The following is a 21,251-nucleotide window of genomic DNA, read 5'->3' as shown; positions in this document are numbered from 1 at the left end:
AGCCTTCACTCACACGGGGTTTCGCCCTTCTTTGCCGTCGCCGTGACCACTGCCGTGACCGCCACCGTAACGTGCTCACAGAAGACACACGCTGGCGTTTGCCCTGTTGCTGTTGTGACTTCCGCCTCGGAGGGCGAGCAGGAGGCTGACTGTAAATGCTTCAGCTGGAGCCCACCTATCTCTTGTCTCAGAAAACGCTGGTAGCTCTAAGTATCCAGCCTGAAGCCCACTTGGTGCCCCGACAAATGCAAACGGGAATCCAATCTGGAGCCCATCTACTCCCTAAGTCAAGCCTAGTGATGGTGCCTGGGGTGATGGAATAGGGCGGAGGGCAAGGGGGACAGGCAGGAGCCACTGTTACCTTCAACCTGACCCGAGACGTGTGTCCGGCCCCCAACCCTGGAGGCAGGTTCCAGGTCTCAAAGACCAGTGGCCAGCACCCCGTGCCGACCTCAGGCCAGACACCGCAGACACGGCCCCAGCTCCCAGGACAGCCTCTCCACTGCACACCTCCACCTTCTTCACGCCTCATGACGGCTCTTCTTATACTTGGGGAATCTCGAAAAAGTTGTTCAAACCTTCTACCAACGGAATCAACGTATTCCCAGTCACCCCCAGACAACAGAGTGAACAGTTCACCAGATGGTGGATGAACTGGGATGTTCACATTGGTAAACGCACGGTCAAATGGGTAGGGATGAGGGCAGGATGGAATTTTGTATCCAAAAAAGGATGTTTCATCCCTGTTCGGAGAAGGCAATGGCACCCCACTCCAGTACTCTTGCCTGGAAAATCCCATTGATGGAGGAGCCTCGTGGGCTGCAGTCCGTGGGGTCGCAAAGAGTCGGACACCACTGAGCGACTTCACTTTGACTTTTCACTTTCATGCATTGGAGAAGGAAATGGCAACACACTCCAGTGCTCTTGCCTGGAGAATCCCAGGGATGGTGGAGCCTGGTGGGCTGCCATTTATGGGGTCGCACAGAGTCGGAAATGACTGAAGTGACTTAGCAGCAGCAGCAGCAGCAAGATCCCTGTTATGAAAAGTCATTTATTTTCTTTTAAAAGTGTTTTAAAATTAATTTAAAATATGTTTAAAATCAAAGAAGCAACATCCTGGTTGAACATCATATTTAAAAAACGCGATATGATTCAAACACTGTAAATATAGAGAAAGAAGATCAAAGAACACAGGCAAAAACAATGCTGGAAAACAGGGTGGGTGGAGGATTTTTGCTTCCCAAGCTGGGCTGAGAAGGAAAGTTAGGACTCAGTCCTGGTGCTGCGTATAGTAAAGCCATGTCAGGTGTCAGCCTGTGAAGACCGAGGCCAAGGTTTCAAACGTTCGAGAAGAAGCATAACATACTCACAAAACAAGATAACAGAAAGGACAGCGTCTCAAAAGACTTCTTGACTTCTAAAGTAATTTATCCGTCTACTTACAAGGGCTGGATGACAAGTTCCTGAAATATGTGCGTCTTCAAAGCCTAATTGGAATTTCTCTCTGTTGATCTGATGTCAGAACAGCAAATCATTATGTCTTGAAAAAGAAAAGTGAATATTAATTGAAAAGTTCATTGGAATTTGAAAGACTGTTCACTAGTTTTAGTCAATCAATCACTAACAATATAATGATGGAGTCGTGTACCGAAAGCTCGGTAATCACAAAGCTTTCCTTGGAGGTGGCTTGAATGCGTTTTTCCGACCGTGTCGAGTGTGACATGAAAGACAGAAAATGAGAGAATTTTAAATCTGGCCCAGGTCAAGGGGAAGGTAGAGCACCTCGTCACATGGCGATGAAGGGAAGTTGAGTAGCCAGGCGTGGAAACCGTCTCCCACAGGACTCAGCCTCAGATAAGGGAAAATGAGGCAGCGGCATATGGCCACAGAACTCACCGTCTCCTCGCAACATCCATCACCCTGAAGCACTGGGCCAACATAAACTCTGGACTTCATTAATCGCTTCATTAATTGTGCCCTGCCCTAATGCAGGCAGATAGGGCTTCTTTGATGATGCAGTGGATAAGAATCTACCTGCCAATGCAGGGGACGTGGCTTTGATCCACAGTCTGGGAAGATGCCACACGCCTTGGAAGGACCACAGCCTTGTGTGACAAGCGCTGTGGCAGCCCTGCTCTGGAGCCCGCCTGCCGCGACTCCCGAGCCCGTGTGCCGTAGCCACTGAGGTCTTTGCCCCGGAGCCTGTGCTCCGCGGCAAGGGAAGGCCCTGCAGTGAGGAGCGGCCCCATCCACCGCAATGAGAGAGGAGCCCACACAGAGCAACAGGGATCCAGCACAGCCCCAAATGACCAAATTAAAAAGGTTCGTAACAGGGGAGACTGTGTGCCTGGGGCGGATGGGGGTGTGAGCGCTTCTACTCAACTTTCTCTAAGTCTACAATGATGCTAAAACCCACTGTCTACTCGTTATCTTTTAGGAACTCACAGCCTCGTGGGAATGTCAAAGGGCCCAGGAGTCGCCTGAGAGGGCTCCCGGGACCAAGGCTGAAACAGTCCGAGCAAGAAGATGGGTGGTGCGTGATCGGATGCTGAGCACCCACAAGCGCATACCGACGTAAGTGCATCGTTGAATGAACAAACAAGTGGGGGAGAATAAACTAATCTCCACGCAGAAGAAACTTAAAGAATCTGCGTGAATATTTCATGCTGAGGGGAGGGGACCACAGCGCCCTCCTCCCTGCGGCCGGGCTACACGGTGACGGCCTCCCAAAGAGCAAGAAAGAGAGAAGCAACCAACGCCGCCGAGGGCGGCCGACCGAAGTCCACAGCAGCAGGGGGACGCCCCGATGAACTGCAGCCTTCACAGGCTGCAGTTAGGACTGTGCCTGGCCTCTGTGGACTCAGCGCATTTATGTTTAAGCCATTTGTGACCAATTTTGGTTTCAACATACCTTCTTAAAACGTTTCCTCATTCCTCCTGTTCTGTGTTCACTTTTCTTTCTTATTTTTAACGGATGATTTTATTTTTTTTTCTGTTCTATATTCTACTGTGCTGCTGCTAAGTCACTTCAGTCATGTCCGACTCTGTGTGACCCCATAGACGGCAGCCCACCAGGCTCCCCCGTCCCTGGGATTCTCCAGGCAAGAACACTGGAGTGGGTTGCCATTTCCTTCTCCAATGCATGAAAGTGAAAAGTGAAAGGGAAGTCGCTCAGTTGTGTCCGACTCTTAGCGACCCTATGGACTACAGCCTACCAGGCTCCTCCATCCATGGGATTTTCCAGGCAAGAATACTGGAGTGGGGTGCCATTGCCTTCTCCGATATTCTACTGTATCACCTGTCTAGAGCGAGGGAAAGAGCTTGAGTTATTTTAAGGGACTGGCTCGCATGAGTGTGGGGCTGGCAAGTCCACAGTCTGCAGGGTGGGCTGCAGGCTGGGAAACCAGAGAAGAGTTGGTGTTGCAGCTGGAGTCTGAAGGCTGCCTGCTGGCAGACTCCCACCTCCAGGAGGGTCAGACTTTTGGTCTACTCAGGCCTTCAACTGATCAGATGCGGCCCATCCATACCATTTACTCAGAGGCCACTATTTCCATGTAAATCTCATCCCCCAAACCCTCTCTCAGAAACACCTAGAACAGTGTTTGACCACACATCTGGGCACCACGGCCCAGTCAAGGTGACACGAAACCCACCCTCACATGAAGATCCTGGTGGGGCTGCCACTTGTACCAAGTGGGCCCCCAGCTCTGGGCTAAGCTTGGGCTGCAGTGTGACGCTGTCGACTCACCTGGTGAGCCACAGCTTTTCGCCGGAGCCTGCCCCTTCTGGGCCCTCCGCTGACGGCCGGCAGCCGCCCTGCACGGGGGGCACACCCTCCCAGCTCCCGTTGTGTGGTGGGCCTGGAAGAGCCCTGGTGAGACCACAGGTGCATGTGTCTCCCTGGAGACGTCGCTTCTTCAGGAGCGAGCGCTTGCCAACTTGTGGTCCATCTCCGGTTGATTCTGCGTGCCATGTCTTGGTTCATTTGGGCAATTTTGTCCAGTTTCACACTTTTTTTTTTTGGTGGAAATGAGTTACTTGCATCCTCACCCATCACTTCTGTAAGTCCCACTGGCTTCATGTACTCTGAGGGCCTGTCCTCAGGCACACACGCAGTAACAGGTGTGTCTTCCCAATGAACTGACCCTTTCAGCAGCACAAGACGTCCTTCTCTGTCTCTCGACACTCCTTGTCTCCAAGTGTATTCTGCTGCTGCTAAGTCACTTCAGTCGTGTTCGACTCTGTGCGACCCCACAGACGGCAGCCCACCAGGCTCCACCGTCCCTGGGATTCTCCAGGCAAGAACACTGGAACGGGTTGCCATTTCCTTCTCCAATGCATGAAAGTGAAAAGTGAAAGTGAAGTCACTCAGTTGAGTCCGACCCTCAGCGACTCCATGGACTGCAGCCTTCCAGGCTCCTCCGTCATGGGATTTTCCAGGCAAGAGCACTGGAGTGGGTGCCATCGCCTTCTCCGTGCCTGATGTTAATGTGACAACTCCAGCCTTGCTACACTTGCTGTTTTCATGGTATATCTCTCCTCTGCTCATTTACTGCCAACCAGTGTATGTCTTTGTATTAAAATAGGTCCTCACATAGCCTGTGATTAAATCCTGCTTTTTCCTTCCCTCATTCCGGCGGTCTCAGCCTTTTGACAGGGCGTTTCACCCACTCACAAGCGTGCTGCAGTCACTAGTGTGCTTGGGCTGGATTTATGAAGAGTTCTGAACGTCTTTCTGTTTCCCTCTATGATTTTTGTTTGTCCACTCTCTCATTCCTTCTTCTGGATGATTTGAGTCATTTTGAATTCTGCCTTATTTGCCACTGAGAAGAGCAATCCTGGTTCTTTAGCAAATCAAGGAAAGGCCAGACTCTGCACACACACGAGGAGGGGGATCCTGCTGTGTTGAGGAAGGTTCAGGTGGTTTGGGTTTTCACGTTTTATTCAAACATCTCCATCCCAGATCTTGGGGTCCACTTCTTCTTAATTAGCTGCTGCTGCTGCTGCTAAGTCGCTTCAGTAGTGTCCGACTCTGTGCGACCCCAGAGAGGGCAGCCCACCAGGCTCCCCCATCCCTGGGATTCTCCAGGCAAGAAGCAATCCACCCTTAATAGGAGAGACTTGGTAGGACTGTGTATTCAACTCACACCATAATCTACAACTCAAACAATCAGGATTGGAGTCTGGTCCTCAGTTCTGATGACTCCACAGGTACAGAATAAGAGATTTCTTCTAGGGCTGTTACTGGGGCTCTCTGGTTCTGTCCATGACTGCACCTCTAGCTAGAAATGCAAGGCCCCAGCTTTCCGCAGCACAGTCCACACCACGCGGTCTCTCTGCAGTCATCACCACCGCAGCGAACCCCCATCACAGTGGCTGCTGAAATCGCCAATGTCTTGTCATCAGCTAGGTCTTTGTCCCAAGAAGCCACACAGTCATATAAGCCTTTTCGGTGGTCCCAAGGCCGGCCCCCTCTCCCACTGCTGTGTGATTAGTTATCTGGGGCTGGGGGCCTTGCTGTCGTTGTTCAATAGCTAAGTCTTGTCTGACTCAAAGTGTTGGAACCTCAGCTGGGGATGGGGAGGAGCCAACACTGCTTTTATAAGAAGCTAGAAAGGACTGTCATCCGGTCCCATCACTTCATGGGAAATAGATGGGGAAACAGTGCAAACAGTGTCAGACTTTATTTTTCTGGGCTCCAAAGTCACTGCAGATGGTGACTGCAGCCATGAAATTAAAAGACGCTTACTCCTTGGAAGGAAAGTTATGACCAACCTAGATAGCATATTGAAAAGCAGAGACATTACTTTGCCAACAAAGGTTCGTCTAGTCAAAGCTATGGTTTTTCCAGTGGTCATGTATGGATGTGACAGTTGGACTGTGAAGAAGGCTGAGCACTGAAGAATTGATGCTTTTGAACTGTGGTGTTGGAGAAGACTCTTGAGAGTCCCTTGGACTGCAAGGAGATCCAACCAGTCCATTCTGAAGGAGATCAGCCCTAGGATTTCTTTGGAAGTGAGAGAGTCATTTGCTAGGCAGGTTGATAAGGAGTCTAGGGGTCCCCAAGGAGAGAGGGGTCTGGAATTGTCAAGGAGAAAGAAAGGACAAACTTTTTTTTCTTTCTCCACATTCCTTAGGATTATATAACCATAATGTATCCTGCCTAAGGACAGTCTTTGGATTAAACCTTCTGTTATCTTAAAATGTAAATTATGGGAGTAGACCTGGTCTTTACAAAGATGTATCCTGCCTGAGGACAGTGTTATCTTAAAATATAAGTTATGGGAATAAGTCTGATGAGGTCTTTACAACCTCCAGATATTCTCTGGATTATATAACTTCATTGTTAACACTAGCAAGCGGGTACTCTTTCTGCCCCCTTCTGATGCCTATGTCAGAAGCTTTCTCTATCTCCTTTATACTTTAATAAAACTTCATTACACAAAAGCTCTGAGCGATCAAGCCTCGTCTCTGGCCCCGGATTGAATTCTTCTCCTCTGGGGGCCAAGGATCCCGGTGTCTTCGTGTGATTCAACAAGAACCTTTCAGAAGGAATGATGCTAAAGCTGAAACTCCAGTACTTTGGCCACCTCATGCGAAGAGTTGACTCATTGGAAAAGACTCTGATGCTGGGAGGGGTTGGGGGCAGGAGGAGAAGAGGACGACAGAGGATGAGATGGCTGGATGGCATCACTGACTCGATGGACGTGAGTCTGGGTGAACTCTGGGAGTTGGTGATGGACAGGGAGGCCTGGCCTGCTGCGATTCATGGGGTCGCAAAGAGTCTGACACAACTGAGTGACTGAACTGAACTGAAGAAAGGACTGATGCTGAAGCTGAAGCTCCAATACTTTGGCCACCTGATTCGAAGAACTGACTCATTTGAAAAGCCCCTGATGCTGTGAAAGATTGAAGGCAGGAGGAGAAGGGGAAGACAGAGGATGAGATGGTTGAATGGCATCACAACTCAACGGACATGAGTCAAGCTCCGGGAGTGGGTGGTGGACAGGGAGGCCTGGCGTGCTGCGGTCCATGGGTCACAGAGTTGACACGACTGAGCGACCGAAAAATAACAAGACCCTGGGGCAGGTGCGGATGCTCAGCCAGTGTAGAAAATCATAACACCCTCGTGCTTCCATAAATGGGCTTCTTCCACCCAAAATGAAAGTAGAACCCAAAATGAAAGTAGAACCAAAGACCTTGTAAAATCGGCGTGCCCTGTGAAGGCGCTCCTGGGCGCCCAGCGCTCCCTGCAGGTTCAAGCCCTCTGCCGGACGTGTTTGGGGGCGTCTGAGCACCGTGTGCGTGAGCGGCTGCAGCCGGAACTCTTCCGCCGTGGCCGCAGTGCTCGGGGGGAACTCTGAGGCCTGCGCCCCTGCGGCCCCTGCGCGCCCGGAAGAAGCGGGGCATTGTGGGAGGGGCGCGCGTTTCGGCGGGTTCCGTTAAAATGGCGCCCTTCTTGCCGGCGCTGCTTGCGGGGCCTTAGCCGGTGGGGGAGCCGGGAGCCCGCGGGGCCGGCGCGGGCAGCCCCGGGCGAGGATGGCGACCCCGGACCAGAAGTCGCCCAACGTCCTGCTGCAGAGCCTGTGCTGCCGGATCCTGGGCAGGAGCGAAGGTAGCGGGACTGCGGGCGGCTGCGCTGCGCCCCTGGGCTCTCAGGGTCGGGGCGGCCGGGCCGGCTGAGTCACGGCGGCCCCGGGCGCGTCCGCCACCTCAGGCCGCGGGGCCGGGCGCGCGCCCCCGCGCTTCTCCGGCCGCCCGGGCCGCGCGCGGCGCCTCCTGACGGGGGCGAGGAGCGGGTCCCGGCTGACGCGGAGGCCCGCCCGCGGCCTCGGTCCCCGCGGTGCGGGCCGAGGGGCACCCGGGATGAGCGCCGTGCGGCCCCGGGCCCGCGGGGCGTCCCTGCCCGCCGATCCTGCGCTCGTGGCGGGAGGGGGCGACGGCGCGGCCTTGTGAGGGCCCTGCGGGCGCTGGAGCGCTGGGTTATTTGTCCCCTAAGCACCGGCGTGGGCAAGAGAGTCTGCAGGTTTTGCAGGAAGACGTGAAGCAGAACCGGAGCGTTGGGACGGCCCCTGGTCCTCCCGCGACTCTTGAATTGGCCCGCGCGACTTGTCTGGCGGTCTGTGATAGCCTCAGGGGCGGACGCTGGCTGTTTCGGTTCAGCCCATGCGGTGACCCCGACTCCACACAGCCCTCGCTCGTTTGTGAAGCTTCTCTCTGCCGCTCTGTTCTCTAAGAAGCCTGGGCTTCTCCCACCTGCAGGCACTGCGCGAGGTGGCGGAGGTGCAGAAGCGGGAGGCAGGGCCGCCTCCTTCCTGTTGGCCGTGGAGGGGAGCCTCCAAAATCAGCGCGCACCCAGTGCTGAGTAGTGGGGTGCCTGGGGAAAAAGCAGGCAGGGCAAACGGCTGTTGAGGGAAAGCTAAGGAAACTCGAACGCAGACCCGAGTGCAGACGGGGGGTCCCCGGCACCCCTGGGCCAAGGTCTTGAGGCGGGTGGGGGCCTGGCTGTCTCGTCTTTTGCCCCCAGCTCTTCTGCGCTCTGAATGGCCTTTCTGATTTGACACCCGGATCTCCCAGACCTGAGGATACCCGTAGACACCAGGGAACTGACTCTGGTGGTCGGGACTCAGTCGTGTTTCACTGGGGTTTGCTTTGAACCAGCGGGCCCTCGGTTTTCCCAGAGTGAAGCCACACGTCCGTGCGTTACCGTGGTCACAGCTCGACTGTGACGCTCACGGTGCCCATCGTGTTTCTCAGAATACTTTAACATTTGAGGATCCTGTCGATTGACTTAGCTTCACCCATTCTAGGAGGTTGAAAAACTTCTTTTCAGAAAGTTCTGCACCCCCTCTCATTTAGAATTTTGTCTAAATTAAGAGTAAATAGGCTCCTGTACACCTTAAACTTACAGAGTGATACACGTCAGTTACAATTCTACAAAATTAGAAGGAAAAAAAAGTAAATAACCTATGAGATCCTCTCAGAATAAAATGTAAAATCCACTAAAATGATGCTCTCTTTCCTCCGTTCTGGACAACTAGGATCGCCAAACAGTTGTATTCATGTTTCCAAATTACGCTTCTGTCCACTGAAGAATTTGTAAGTCTTTAATTGCTTCCCTCGTTCTGTTCTAATTTATTCTACCTCCTGAGTAAAGAAGCAGTGCTAATTGCTGCCTTTACAGGGTTTGAGGTTTTAAAAGAGTTTCATTAGTGGGTGTTTTGTTTGTTCACAAAGTAGAACATTTGATTAACTGCTTCGTTCTCTAGTGATGTTACAAACAACTGGCCTTCGGCTTTTGTGATATGCTTTTTTAATACGATGGAACTGAAGCATTATAGACACTTGTTACTTTTTACGTGAATTTCATATGAATCATTTTTTCGTATTTTTAAAAATTTGTAGTTGGCCTCAACAAACCTTCAGAAGCCAAGCCCTGAGCTCTAACGGTGCTTGACATTTTTATAAAGTTAGTGTAACCATTATTTCCCACCTTTTCCTGCTTATAACACGTGTGGGTTTGCTGGAAACACCCAGGGCCAGCCAGTGACAGGGGAGGTCTCAGCACCCCTGAGCCTCCCCTGGAGAACATTGTACTTCCTATCACATCTTTGGATAGTCGGTATTTCTGTTTTTGGAAACACTGTCCTTGAGGTTGCATCGCTTCCCCTCTGCCAGAGGCAACATTCCTTTTCTCACTTTGCAGTCCTGTTTCTAGTCGGAGATAAAGGAGAAGAGCAGGAGTTTCTGTTAAGTGTTTAAGTGCCAATGCTTAGGTGGGACTACAGTCCCCTGCACAGTGCGGTCAGACGATGACCTGACCTGGAAGCCCTGTGTGAGGGTCGTGTGAGCCCCGTGCGGGCCGGGATGGGCGTTGTCTTGGTAGCTCATGGGCCGCAAGTGGTGTTGCTGTGGGTTTTTTGATTTTTGAAGATGGTGAAGAGCTCTTGATGAAGTTCCAAATAAAGAATAGTCTTACTCTTGGGGAAATGAATGTGTATTAGATATACATTAAAACGTGTCATGTATTATTAAAATGTTCACTAAATGTTGATTAACGGGTATGTTACTTTTTAAAGCTTTAGGCTTCATTTGAAAATTGTACTTAATGGGCTTGTTATTTTAAATGAATTAGTATTTAAAAATAATCTTGGTTTACATTTCTAATACAGTATAAATAGATAGATGTAACCCCCATAAATAAAAACTTCCAGGGGTCCTCAGTCTTAGAAGTATAAAGGGGGCTTGAGACTGACAAGTTTGGGAACCACAGACCTAGAGCAGTGTTTTGGTTTTGTTTTGAGTACTGCTTTTCAGCTAGCTGTGTGATCAGAATGGCCTGTGGTCCCATGAGAAGCTGATGTGGTGCTGCTGCTCTGGGGAGAGGAGCTGGTGGCCAGACAGTGGTGGCGGGGAAGCCTCCCCGTGCCCGCTGGTGGCCTTTCCACTGTGAATCCTCTCAGTGTGGCGCTTGCTCCGAACGAGTCCATGCGCCCCATCTGCTGAGACTGTGGTGTCTGGCACACAGGCATTCTGACCTGCATCTGGGCTGGGGATTGGTTTAAGAAAAAGCTGATGGATTTTCCAAATGTCTTATCATTAACAGGAAAGACAGACTGGAAGCGTGGCTGGCGGACAGACAGGGGAACTGCAGCGTGGCTGTGGAGGTGGGAGGGACATGCGAGACACATGGACATGTGGAGAGGGTGTGAAGATGGGGGTGTGCCTCTGGTACGGAGGAGGCCTGGATTTGTGGTGGGAGAAAATTCAGAGCTTATGAAACTCTTAGACTGGGATTTTTGTCTGACATGCCTGAGCATTTTGTTAATGAACTGTTTGTAGAACTCAGGATCCTGGTAGTCAAAATAATTTTTGACTAAAATAGTTACACAGCTCTCCTTTTAAATACGTGATTTCACTGACCCTTTTAATATTTATAAAATTATTCTTGATGTAGGAAATTGTTTGCGTGTGGAGCAGCGTGAGGAGGAAAATCCCCCTCGAGCCCCGTGACCCCACGGGAGCATTCCGCGTTCCTCCCTTTTGCTCTTCCCTCCGCGCGTCTCCCCGTGTCCGAGGAAGACTCCGTGCGTGTGTGCGCGTGTGTGCGCGTGTGTGCGCGCGCGTGCGCGTGCTGCTGTGGGGGCGGGGCGGCGCCCTGAGGAGCTGGGGGGAGGTCGAGGGTCTCAGTGAACGTGAGCGAGTCCTCGCTGGTGCTGTGAGCCGGGCTGGGGGCTGGCAGGGGCCAGGGGCGGGTTTGCGGCCGCCGTGGCTGGAGGGGCGTTCGCTCCAGGGGCAGGAGGAGGAGTCGCCTGCTCCTCGGGGACGCGCTGTGACGGGCTGGAGGCTGTGGCGTGGTCGTGGAGGGACATGCTGGAAGAAGCCGAGTCGGCAGGTGTAGGGAGAGAGCAAATTAGCCGAGATGGCGGTGGTCAGGCCCTCTCGCCCACGTGCTGTAAATCCCGGTTGTGTAACAGCCGGGATCCCCTACAGCACTGCGTGTCTCGATGGACCGCTAGGCCGCAGGCCGCGTGCGGCCTGTAAGCTCCACCTGCCGCACCCTGGGGGCGGCTGCCTTGCCGCTGTGTCCGCTCGGTCAGCCACGAGAGAACACAGTGAACCTGCAGCGAGGGCTGCGGAGCCCGTCTGTAGTTCCCGCGGCTCCTTCCGTCGTCTTCAGCTTCCCCGCTCCCGCCTCCACTCCCCGGGTTCAACCAACAGTGAGACACGGCGGACAGCAGGGTTTACTGATCGCCGTGTTTTCTTTGCTCTCGTAGCTTTATGCCTTCAGTCTCCCTTTTTCTCAGTTTAGTGGGGTTTCTGAAGGGCGTGGCAACACGCATCTGTGTTTAAGCCGTCCTCTTATCTGGAATGGCACACGTGATCAAAAGTTACTGCCCCTGTTGGCAGCTTGTGGCCACTCCTGGTGTGTGTGTGTGTGTGTGTGTGTGTGAATGCACACGTAAGCCCTGTTCTGCTGCTACCGTGGTGTGTGTGAATGTATGTGTGTGTGTAAGCCCTGCTCTGCAGGTACCATGGTGTGTGTGCATGAGTGTGTGAGTAAGCCCTGCTCTTCAGGTACCGTGGTTTATGTGTGTGTACGCACGTGTGAGTAAGTCCTGCTCTGCAGGTACTGTGGGGTGTGTGTGTGTATGCACACACATGTGAGTAAGCCCTGCTCCACAGGTACCGTGGTGTGTGTGTGTGTGTATGTGTGTGCATGCACGTGTGTGTAAGCCCTGCTCCGCAGGTACCGTGGTGTGTGTATGTGTGTGCACGCATGTGTGAGTAAGCCCTGCTCTGCAGGTACCATGGTGTACGTGTATGTGTGTGCATGAATGTGTGAGTAAGCCCTGCTCCGCAGGTACCGTGGTGTGTGTGTGTGCACGCGTGTGTGAGTAAGCCCTGCTCTGCAGGTGCTGTGGTGTGGCTGGGGCTTTGCCTGCTCCTTAGGATTATCTGTCCAGTTGGTTTTCTGGCCCCGAGCAGCTTTCAGAGCTGGTGGCATGTCACGTCTTTCTTTGCCCATAAAACTCTGTTTAGCCCTTCATCCTGTTGCCTTGTGGCCCTTCGGTCCGATCAGGTAGGGCCTGGGGCAGGTGGGAGGTGGCGCCCAGCGCGCTGTCTTGAAGGAGCGGGAGCTTCAGGTGATCACCGCTGAACCTGACTGGCCATAACTTGCATCCTCTGTTTACCTTCCAGCTGATGTGGCCCAGCAGTTCCAGTATGCCGTGCGCGTCATTGGCAGCAACTTTGCCCCAACTGTTGAAAGAGATGAATTTCTAGTAGCTGAAAAAATCAAGAAGGAATGTATGTATTTTTCTTAAATGTTATCTCGTGTTGCATTGTTAAAACTTGTCAAAGCTTAAGAATATGTACGTGCATCCAGATATGTATCTGTATGTTTCTGTATGTACATGTTAATGTCGGGATGGCTCAGTTCTTTCACTAGAACGTGGGGGAGGGGTTGTTTTAAATACTGTTTCAACAACACAACTTGGGTTAAGAATGTGAGGAAGATGAGAAGACTTAATATCACTTGCTGCTTCTCTTGTGATTCACGGTTTTAATCTTGCACGCCTTTTGAGCAGATAACCTAGCATATTATCTTGGCATTTAAACAGCCATGTGAGTTGAGTACCATGTCTGTTGATTGTCGCCATCCAGACTTCCAGTGCTTTGGAACTTCCTGTTGAACATTTTCTGAGATGGTACCGAAGCTCTCCTACACCTTGTCACCTTAGAGAAGAAAGCTGTCAATGTGTTAGCACCTGGTTATGAATGGGTCTCTGACTATGTGTTCTTGGAGAGGCTTTGAGGACCAGGACCCCCTGTGAGAGCTGCTCCTGTCCTGGTCAGAGGGTCTTATTCTCTCATCGCCAGGTCCCCTTTCCTCATAGTTCCCGGGACTTAGGAGCGGGTCCCAGCTGCCCGGGACGCAGCCTTGGCCAGTGCGTTCTGCCTGCGGGCCTGGCTGTTGCAGGTGGTAACGATGCCTTCTAGGAGGAGGTTTCCACGGCACGGTTTCTACCCGCTCCGGCTGTTGCATTATTAACTATGTTTGGCTGGCGTCTACTCGGATGTCCTGTTTCAGAGCTGAGTGCTGTGGCAGCTGGGGGTGGGAGTGAGGCCCTGGCATGTGAGGGTGGGGCCTGGTGGGGCTTGGTGAGCCGTGCAGGACTGAGGTGGTTCAGATCTTGGGGTGACCTAGCGTGTAGCTGTGTGTGAGGTGGGGGTGGTAAGCTGCTTGTCCTGCTGTGAACATGCACTTTCCTTTCTTGTCTGCAGAACTGAACCTGAGAACACTGTAGCTCCTTCTTGATCTCTGATGCTTAGCACATTTTGGATACTAGTGAGAACCCCGATACTGGGTGTGTTCACAGACCGTTTGCTTTGCAGATGCACAGATCCAGGCCCCTGGTGGGCACGTTACACGCGCTGGGAGCAGCTGAAAATAGTCTGTCTTCAGAGTTAAAGGCCTGGCAGCCATGCTGTCGAGTGGGTCCTGAGGATCTGTTTTCAGGAAGGAAATTGTAACCATGTGCAGATTATTCTTCTGCGTGTTCTCTGTGGTTTGAAGCAAGGCTTGCTGTGTAGACACAATGCTCTTCCTTTGCCAGTTACCTGCTGGTGTCCACAGCTGTTTGGGGCCCCTGCCCGAGTGCCCGACCCTGACGTGGGCCCCGGCTGCCTCTGTCAGCTGACTAACCTGGTGGCACTCTGCCTCACTGGATAGAAATGATGGGGTTTTCAAAGATTCTGTTACTTTAGCTAATGTTCACGTAAATTCTTTGATTCCAGCCTAATTGTGTCAATATTTTACAAATTTCGTTTTTTTGATGACTTGATGAAATTCCTGGAACGGAAGTGACTGGTTGCTCTGACTCTTCAGCTCAGGAGTGCCTGCAGACGTCAGTTACCTGCTGCTGTGGGGATAGTGTCGTGGGAGTGAACTTCGTGTCACTAACACGCTCATCTCCGGCCTTTCAGTGACCCGGCAGAGGCGAGAAGCGGACGCGGCGCTGTTCTCAGAGCTCCACAGGAAGCTGCACTCGCAGGTACCGCGTGCGGGATGCGGAGGAGTGGCTGCTCTGCGAGGCCGTGCTCCGTCTCGTGGAGGATCACGGAGCGTGTCTGGTGCTGCCAGGATCAGAGCTCGCAGTCCTCTTCAGTCCTCTCTGCTTCGTCTGTTGTGCCCTCACAATAAGCGTAGCCTTGTTTGCTGACCGTTTTGGTTCCTTAATGCACTTGGGTTTAGTTGGATTCATTGCTTTAAGTTTATTTTTCATCTTTGATAATGTATATGAAGTTACGAAACAGGAACTTTTTTGTATGGTCATTTTTAGGCAGATAGTTTCAAACTGTTGTATCATTTGCTTTTCCTAAAATTTTCTGTATTTTTAAAAGCAGCTCCATCTGTACATTGAAAATTACTAGGGTCTGCCTATCAGATGTCATATCCCAGGGTGCTCATAAGCCTTACCAAGTCTGCAGTGTGAGAAACCTGTGTTCGATCCCTGGGTTGGAAGATCCCCTGGAGAAGGGAATGGCTCACCCACTCCAGTTTTCTGGCCTGGAGAATTCCATGGACTGTATAGTCCATGGGGTTGCAGAGTCAGACACGACTGAGCAACTTTCACTTTCAAGATCCTGAATGGGAGATTAATCAGTGAAAGCTGTCGTGTCTGATAGCATTGGCCCTTCTGTGATCACACATTTGGGTGGTTTGATTTGAACGGTTGCTTTCCACAGTTCAGTTTGGAACCCTGAATGCTTATTCCTGAAATAGTCATGTTTTAAATAGTAGCCGACTTCTGGGGCTGGGAAACCCGTTGGGCTCGGGGCTGAAGGGGGACGGGAGGCGTCAGGGAGCCTCGGGCCTGCTCCTCCTTGTTGCTGAAAGTCTGGTTTTCCGAAACTGCAGTTGTGGTTGCTGTTGCATCCTCTCTCCTGCCCGTCAGGGCCTCTGATCAGGGCATCCGTGGAAACTAATGGGATCTCTGTGACAACCATGCACGAAACCTGGGGTGACTGCTGACTTCTGAATGCTTCAGGACCTGGGTTTCCCAGGAATGCCTGATGCCAAGACCCACATCTTAGACTTTAGAATTATTTTCTTTTTGTCTAATATTCTTTTGTTATGGCCTAAGAAATGGTGTAGCCATCATGGTCAACAAAAGAGTCCAAAATGCAGTACTTGGATGCAATCTCAAAAACAACAGAATGATCTCTGTTCGTTTCCAAGGCAAACCATTCAATATCACAGTAATCCAAGTCTGTGCCCCAACCAGTAACGCTGAAGAAGCTGAAGTTGAACGGTTCTATGAAGACCTACAAGACCTTTTAGAACTAACACCCAAAAAAGATGCCCTTTTCATTATAGGGGACTGGAATGCAAAAGTAGGAAGTCAAGAAACACCTGGAGTAACAGGCAAATTTGGCCTTGGAATACGGAATGAAGCAGGGCAAAGACTAATAGAGTTTTGCCAAGAGAACACACTGGTCATAGCAAACACCCTCTTCCAACAACACAAGAGAAGACTCTACACATGGACATCACCAGATGGTCAACACCGAAATCAGATTGATTATATTCTTTGCAGCCAAAGATGGAGAAGCTCTATATAGTCAACAAAAACAAGACCAGGAGCTGACTGTGGCTCAGATCATGAACTCCTTATTGCCAAATTCAGACTGAAATTGAAGAAAGTAGAGAAAACCACTAGACCATTCAGGTATGACCTAAATCAAATCCCTTATGATTATACAGTGGAAGTGAGAAATAGATTTAAGGGATTAGATCTGATAGATAAAGTGCCTGATGAACTATGGACGGAGGTTCATGACATTGTACAGGAGACAGGGATCAAGACCATCCCCAAGAAAAAGAAATGCAAAAAAGCAAAATGGCTGTCTGAGGAGGCCTTACAAATAGCTGTGAAAAGAAGCGAAAAGTAAAGGAGAAAAGGAAAGATATAAGCATCTGAATGCAGAGTTCCAAAGAATAGCAAGAAGAGATGAGAAAGCTTTCCTCAGCGATCAATGCAAAGAAATAGAGGAAAACAACAGAATGGGAAAGACTAGAGATCTCTTCAAGAAAATTAGAGATACCAAGGGAACATTTCATGCAAAGATGGGCTCAATAAAGGACAGAAATGGTAGGGACCTAACAGAAGCAGAAGATATTAAGAAAAGGTGGCAAGAATACACAGAAGAACTGTACAAAAAAGAGCTTCACAACCAAGATAATCATGATGGTGTGATCACTCACCTAGAGCCAGACATCCTGGAATGTGAAGTCAAGTAGGCCTTAGAAAGCATCACTATGAACAAAGCTAGCAGAGGTGATGGAATTCCAGTTGAGCTATTTCAAATCCTGAAAGATGATGCTGTGAAAATGCTGCACTCAATATGCCAGCAAATTTGGAAAACTCAGCAGTGGCCACAGGACTGGAAAAGGTCAGTTTTCATTCCAATCCCAAAGAAAGGCAATGCCAAAGAATTCTCAAACTACCACACAATTACACTCATCTCACATGCTGGTAAAGTAATGCTCAAAATTCTCCAAGCCAGGCTTCAGCAATACGTGAACCATGAACTTCCAGATGTTCAAGCTGGTTTTAGAAAAGGCAGAGGAACCAGAGATCAAATTGCCAACATCTGCTGCATCATGGAAAAAGCAAGAGAGTTCCAGAAAAACATCTATTTCTCCTTTATTGACTATGCCAAAGCCTTTGACTGTGGATCACAATAAATTGTAGAAAATTCTGAAAGAGATGGGAATACCAGACCACCTGATCTGCCTCTTGAGAAATTTGTATGCAGGTCAGGAAGCAACAGTTAGAACTGAACATGGAACAACAGACTGGTTCCAAATAGGAAAAGGAGTACATCAGGGCTATATATTGTCACCCTGTTTATTTAACTTATATGCAGAGTACATTATGAGAAACGCTGGGCTAGAAGAAGCAAAAGCTGGAATCAAGATTGCCAGGAGAAATATCAATAACCTCAGACATGCAGATGACACCACCCTTATGGCAGAAAGTGAAGAGGAACTCAAAAGCCTCTTGATGGAAGTGAAAGTGGAGGGTGAAAAAGTTGGCTTAAAGCTCAACATTCAGAAAACGAAGATCATGGCATCTGGTTCCATCACTTCATGGGAAATAGATGGGGAAACAGTGGAAACAGTGTCAGGCTTTATTTTGGGGGGCTCCAAAATCACTGCAGATGGTGACTGCAGCCATGAAATTAAAAGACGCTTGCCCCTTGGAAGAAAAGTTATGACCAACCTAGATAGCATATCGAAAAGCAGAGACATTACTTTGCCAACAAAGGTCTGTCTAGTCAAGTCTATGGTTTTTCCAGTGGTCATGTATGGATGTGAGAGTTGGACTGTGAAGAAGGCTGAGCGCCGAAGAATTGATGCTTTTGAACTGTGGTGTTGGAGAAGACTCTTGCGAGTCCCTTGGACTGCAAGGAGATCCAACCAGTCCATTCTGAAGGAGATCAGCCCTGGGATTTCTTTGGAAGGACTGATGGTAAAGCTGAAACTCCAGAACTTTGGCCACCTCATGCGAAGAGTTGACTCATTGGAAAAGACTCTGATGCTGGGAGGGATTGGGGGCAGGAGGAGAAGGGGACGACAGAGGATGAGATGGCTGGATGGCATCAGTGACTCGGTGGACGTGAGTCTGAGTGAACTCTGGGAGTTGGTGATGGACAGGGAGGCCTGGCGTGCTGCGATTCATGGGGTCGAAAAGAGTCGGACACGACTGAGCGACTGAACTGAACTGAAGTCAGGCTTAATGTAGGGGAGGTGTTCACACATTTTATGATGGCACTATTCTGATAATCGCTGTGTTTGGGAAGCTGGCTCTTGAGAGGGTTATTTCAGGGAGGACATGCCGTGCGTCGGGAATAGGGTAATCTAAAAGCTTGTGCACTTCGGGACTTGGGCTTAGATTTCACGGGTTAAAGCCTCCCAGGGGCTTGAGGTCTGAGAACGTTCTTGCCTGCTGATGCAGCACTGTGCGGTGCCTGAAAAAGGGTGCGTTTTGGCGCCATGTCACCAGGTGGGTTTTAAAATGCGTGTCTATTTTGGGAAATTAGGATAACTCAGGAGAGGGGAAGGTGAAGCTGCGGAGTAGCACAACATTTTCCTTGTAATGTTTTCTTTCTCAACAGGGAGTTTTGAAAAACAAGTGGTCAGTTCTCTACCTCTTGCTTAGCCTCAGTGAAGATCCGCGCAGGCAGCCCGGCAAGGTGAGCTCTGTTTCACATCGCGGTGCCGTCTGAAGGCACGGTGTCTATTGGGACAGTTGTGCCAATTTTTGATCGGAATTGGCTTCTGTACTTAAGAAAATAATATTAGAAAAGGAAAAAACTTGTCTAGGTGTCTAGGCGGCTATGAGGGTCAAGAGGTTTTTTTTTTTTTTTCTTTATTTTTAAGGGCGTTTTTAGTCATTGTGCTGTGTTTCCTTAAGGTGTCTTTGAGAATCATGTTATAATATTACTTCAAATACCGCCTCTGGTTAGGTAGAGCAGAGCTATCGGTGCTCAGATTTTTGCTGTGTACAGTTGCTGTTAGCCTCGCTTTGTTGTTCTTTGAGTCAGAAAAGCTTTTAGGGTTTTCTTTTGTTTTCAGATGCCATGATGAGCATTAATTACTGTTACATCCTGAAAAGCGCATTGTCTGTGGGTTCAGGTTTTGACCTGTGCAGTGTTTTGAAGGTGTGATTGGGCAGCTGCCCGAGTCCCCGAGGGTCTGGTATAACAAGGTGCCCCACTCCAGAAATCTGAGAGCTTAGGAGGTTGGAGAGTATGCGCAAAGGAGTCAGGTTTACCTGGAAAGCCACAGCCTTGAGTAACGAGCCTTCTTTCCTTATATAACAATGCCAGGTTTTAAAGCTATTTTGAGTAATTGTTTGACTTTTAGTTTGCATAGGTTCTGAATAGAGTGTTTAGTTAACAGACCATGTGGGCTTGAGAAGATCCTCTGGAGAAGGAAATGGCAACCCACTCCAGTACTCTTGCCTGGAAAATCCCATGGACGGAGGAGCGTTGTAGGCTATAGTCCTTGGGGTGGCAAAGAGTCGGACACGACTGAGTGACTTCACGTCCACTTTCACTTTCAGGTGGGAGTCTTGGGATTCAGGAAGCTTTCTAAAACTTTTATTGGTTCAAGCACACTTCAGAAATACGACTAATTTACCGTTTAATGAATTCAGCACATCTTTATCGTGCTTTGCAGGTGCCGCGTTTGTTTGCTTTTTTGTAGGTTGAAGGTTTGTGGCAAATGTGCCTTGTCGGGGGATGGTTGCCATTTTAAGCGGGAAGGTGTTTAAGACGTGTGTGTTGCTTTAGAGGCTTGCTGCTGTGTCCGCTCAGCAGACGGAGTGTAGCGTAAGCATGACCTGCAGGTGCACTGGGAAGGCGGACGTTCGCGTGACCTGCTCTGTCGTTGGCTTTCCGGAGCCGGTCTGGACTCTGTCTGAGGTCTGCCTGTGCGACTCCAGGCAGAGAAACGCAGCCAAAGGGAGATGGAGTGTGAGTTGTCTTGTTGGCTGGGGAGAGTCATGTGATTCTGTATCTGCATTCGTGATGTGCTTATTTTCAGGTCTCCAACTATGCCACGCTGTTCGCTCAGGCGTTACCACGCGATGCCCACTCCACGCCCTACTACTACGCCCGGCCTCAGACCCTGCCCCTGAACTACCAGGAGCGCAGCGCCCCGTCGGCCCAGAGCTCGGGCAGCCTGGGGAGCAGCGGCATCAGCAGCATCGGCGTGCACACCCTCAACGGCCCGACCCCGCCGCCCCCGTCCCTGCTGCCGGGGTAAGCGGGCAGTCGCGTGGGGCCTCCGCGGTGGAGGCGGGAGCGGCCTGTCTCTCAGCCCGGCGTTCAGTCTTCAGAGCCTCGTGCGTGTCTGGGGTGTCTCAGCCCTGGGTCCGATGTGCTCTGTGGTGGGAGTCAGCCGTCTAAGCATGCCCTCCGGGCTGCTCTCGTCTGCGTTGACGGTCAGGTCGGCCGCCTCCTGACCTGGTAACGCACGTGCTGCGGCAGGGCCGGCTCGCAGCGAGGTGTGCGGTGCCTTCGTTGCGGGAACTGGGTGTAGGCTTGCGCAGCCGCCATCAGACGATGTTTTCCACGTGAGCATAATCCGACAATATTTCTGTCATTGTATTAGTCAAGTGAAATTTTATTAAAGATACTGGAAAATAGAATGTGTGTCCAGACAGAGGGATTATAAACAGAGTCTAGGATTTTAGAAAGACAGCATCATATACCCCAAAATTTAATCTCAGACTCATATTCTGGCTGAAAGGGTCTGGCTGAAACAGACTTTCTTATTTTCGCCTTTAATATAAGTAGTTGAAATAATTATTGTCATGATACTGACAAAAGCTGTATAGAGAACTGTGAACTAAAGTGGTCTTTTAGACTTTTGCTTAAATTTAGAACTATACGCAAAACCATAGTTTGATTTAGTGTCTCCCCTGCCGGGGGCGGGCTGTTTCTGGGTCCGTTCGGAACCCCCTGGTGGGCCGCCGCGTTCTGAGGCGGGTGGGCCTCTCCCTGCGGTTGACGTTGCTGTGTGTTTCACGCGGACTGCAGATCACACTGTCTGTTTGCATCAAGTGCTGTGAAGGCTGAGAGAGAGGACAGGGCAGCGGGCAGTGCCATCGGTTTTTACTCAACAAACGTGGGTGGGTTTCCAGGGTAAAGTCAGCAGTGAACCCTAGAGTCTG

The 21,251-nt window shown here is 50.5% G+C and overlaps 1 protein-coding gene and 1 long non-coding RNA gene across 5 annotated transcripts in view; both read left to right on the top strand.

Moving 5' to 3' along the window:
- Positions 1-1,525: 1,525 nt before the first annotated feature.
- On the top strand, positions 1,526-2,940 carry LOC139186259 (uncharacterized). The gene is made up of 2 exons (XR_011569829.1): positions 1,526-2,322; positions 2,438-2,940. It is a non-coding gene; the product is annotated as an uncharacterized lncRNA (long non-coding RNA).
- A 4,489-nt stretch (positions 2,941-7,429) lies between these two features.
- Positions 7,430-21,251, top strand: part of TUBGCP3 (tubulin gamma complex component 3) — a 35,949-nt gene continuing 22,127 nt past the window's right edge. For 3 of the 4 annotated variants that reach the window (XM_019971754.2, XM_070800499.1, XM_070800501.1), the window contains exons 1-5: positions 7,430-7,615; positions 12,703-12,810; positions 14,491-14,558; positions 18,688-18,765; positions 20,120-20,337. In XM_019971754.2, coding sequence (XP_019827313.1) covers positions 7,540-7,615; positions 12,703-12,810; positions 14,491-14,558; positions 18,688-18,765; positions 20,120-20,337 — 548 coding nt within the window. In that variant the 5' untranslated portion in view covers positions 7,430-7,539. The remainder of the gene's footprint in view (positions 7,616-12,702; positions 12,811-14,490; positions 14,559-18,687; positions 18,766-20,119; positions 20,338-21,251) is intronic. The other variant, XM_070800500.1, reaches the window with a different exon arrangement.

This window comes from Bos indicus, chromosome 12 (assembly GCF_029378745.1).
Source record: "Bos indicus isolate NIAB-ARS_2022 breed Sahiwal x Tharparkar chromosome 12, NIAB-ARS_B.indTharparkar_mat_pri_1.0, whole genome shotgun sequence".
Taxonomy (NCBI): domain Eukaryota; kingdom Metazoa; phylum Chordata; class Mammalia; order Artiodactyla; family Bovidae; genus Bos; species Bos indicus.
Note: the sequence above shows the minus strand (reverse complement) of the source record. Positions and strands in the feature narration are given on the sequence as shown.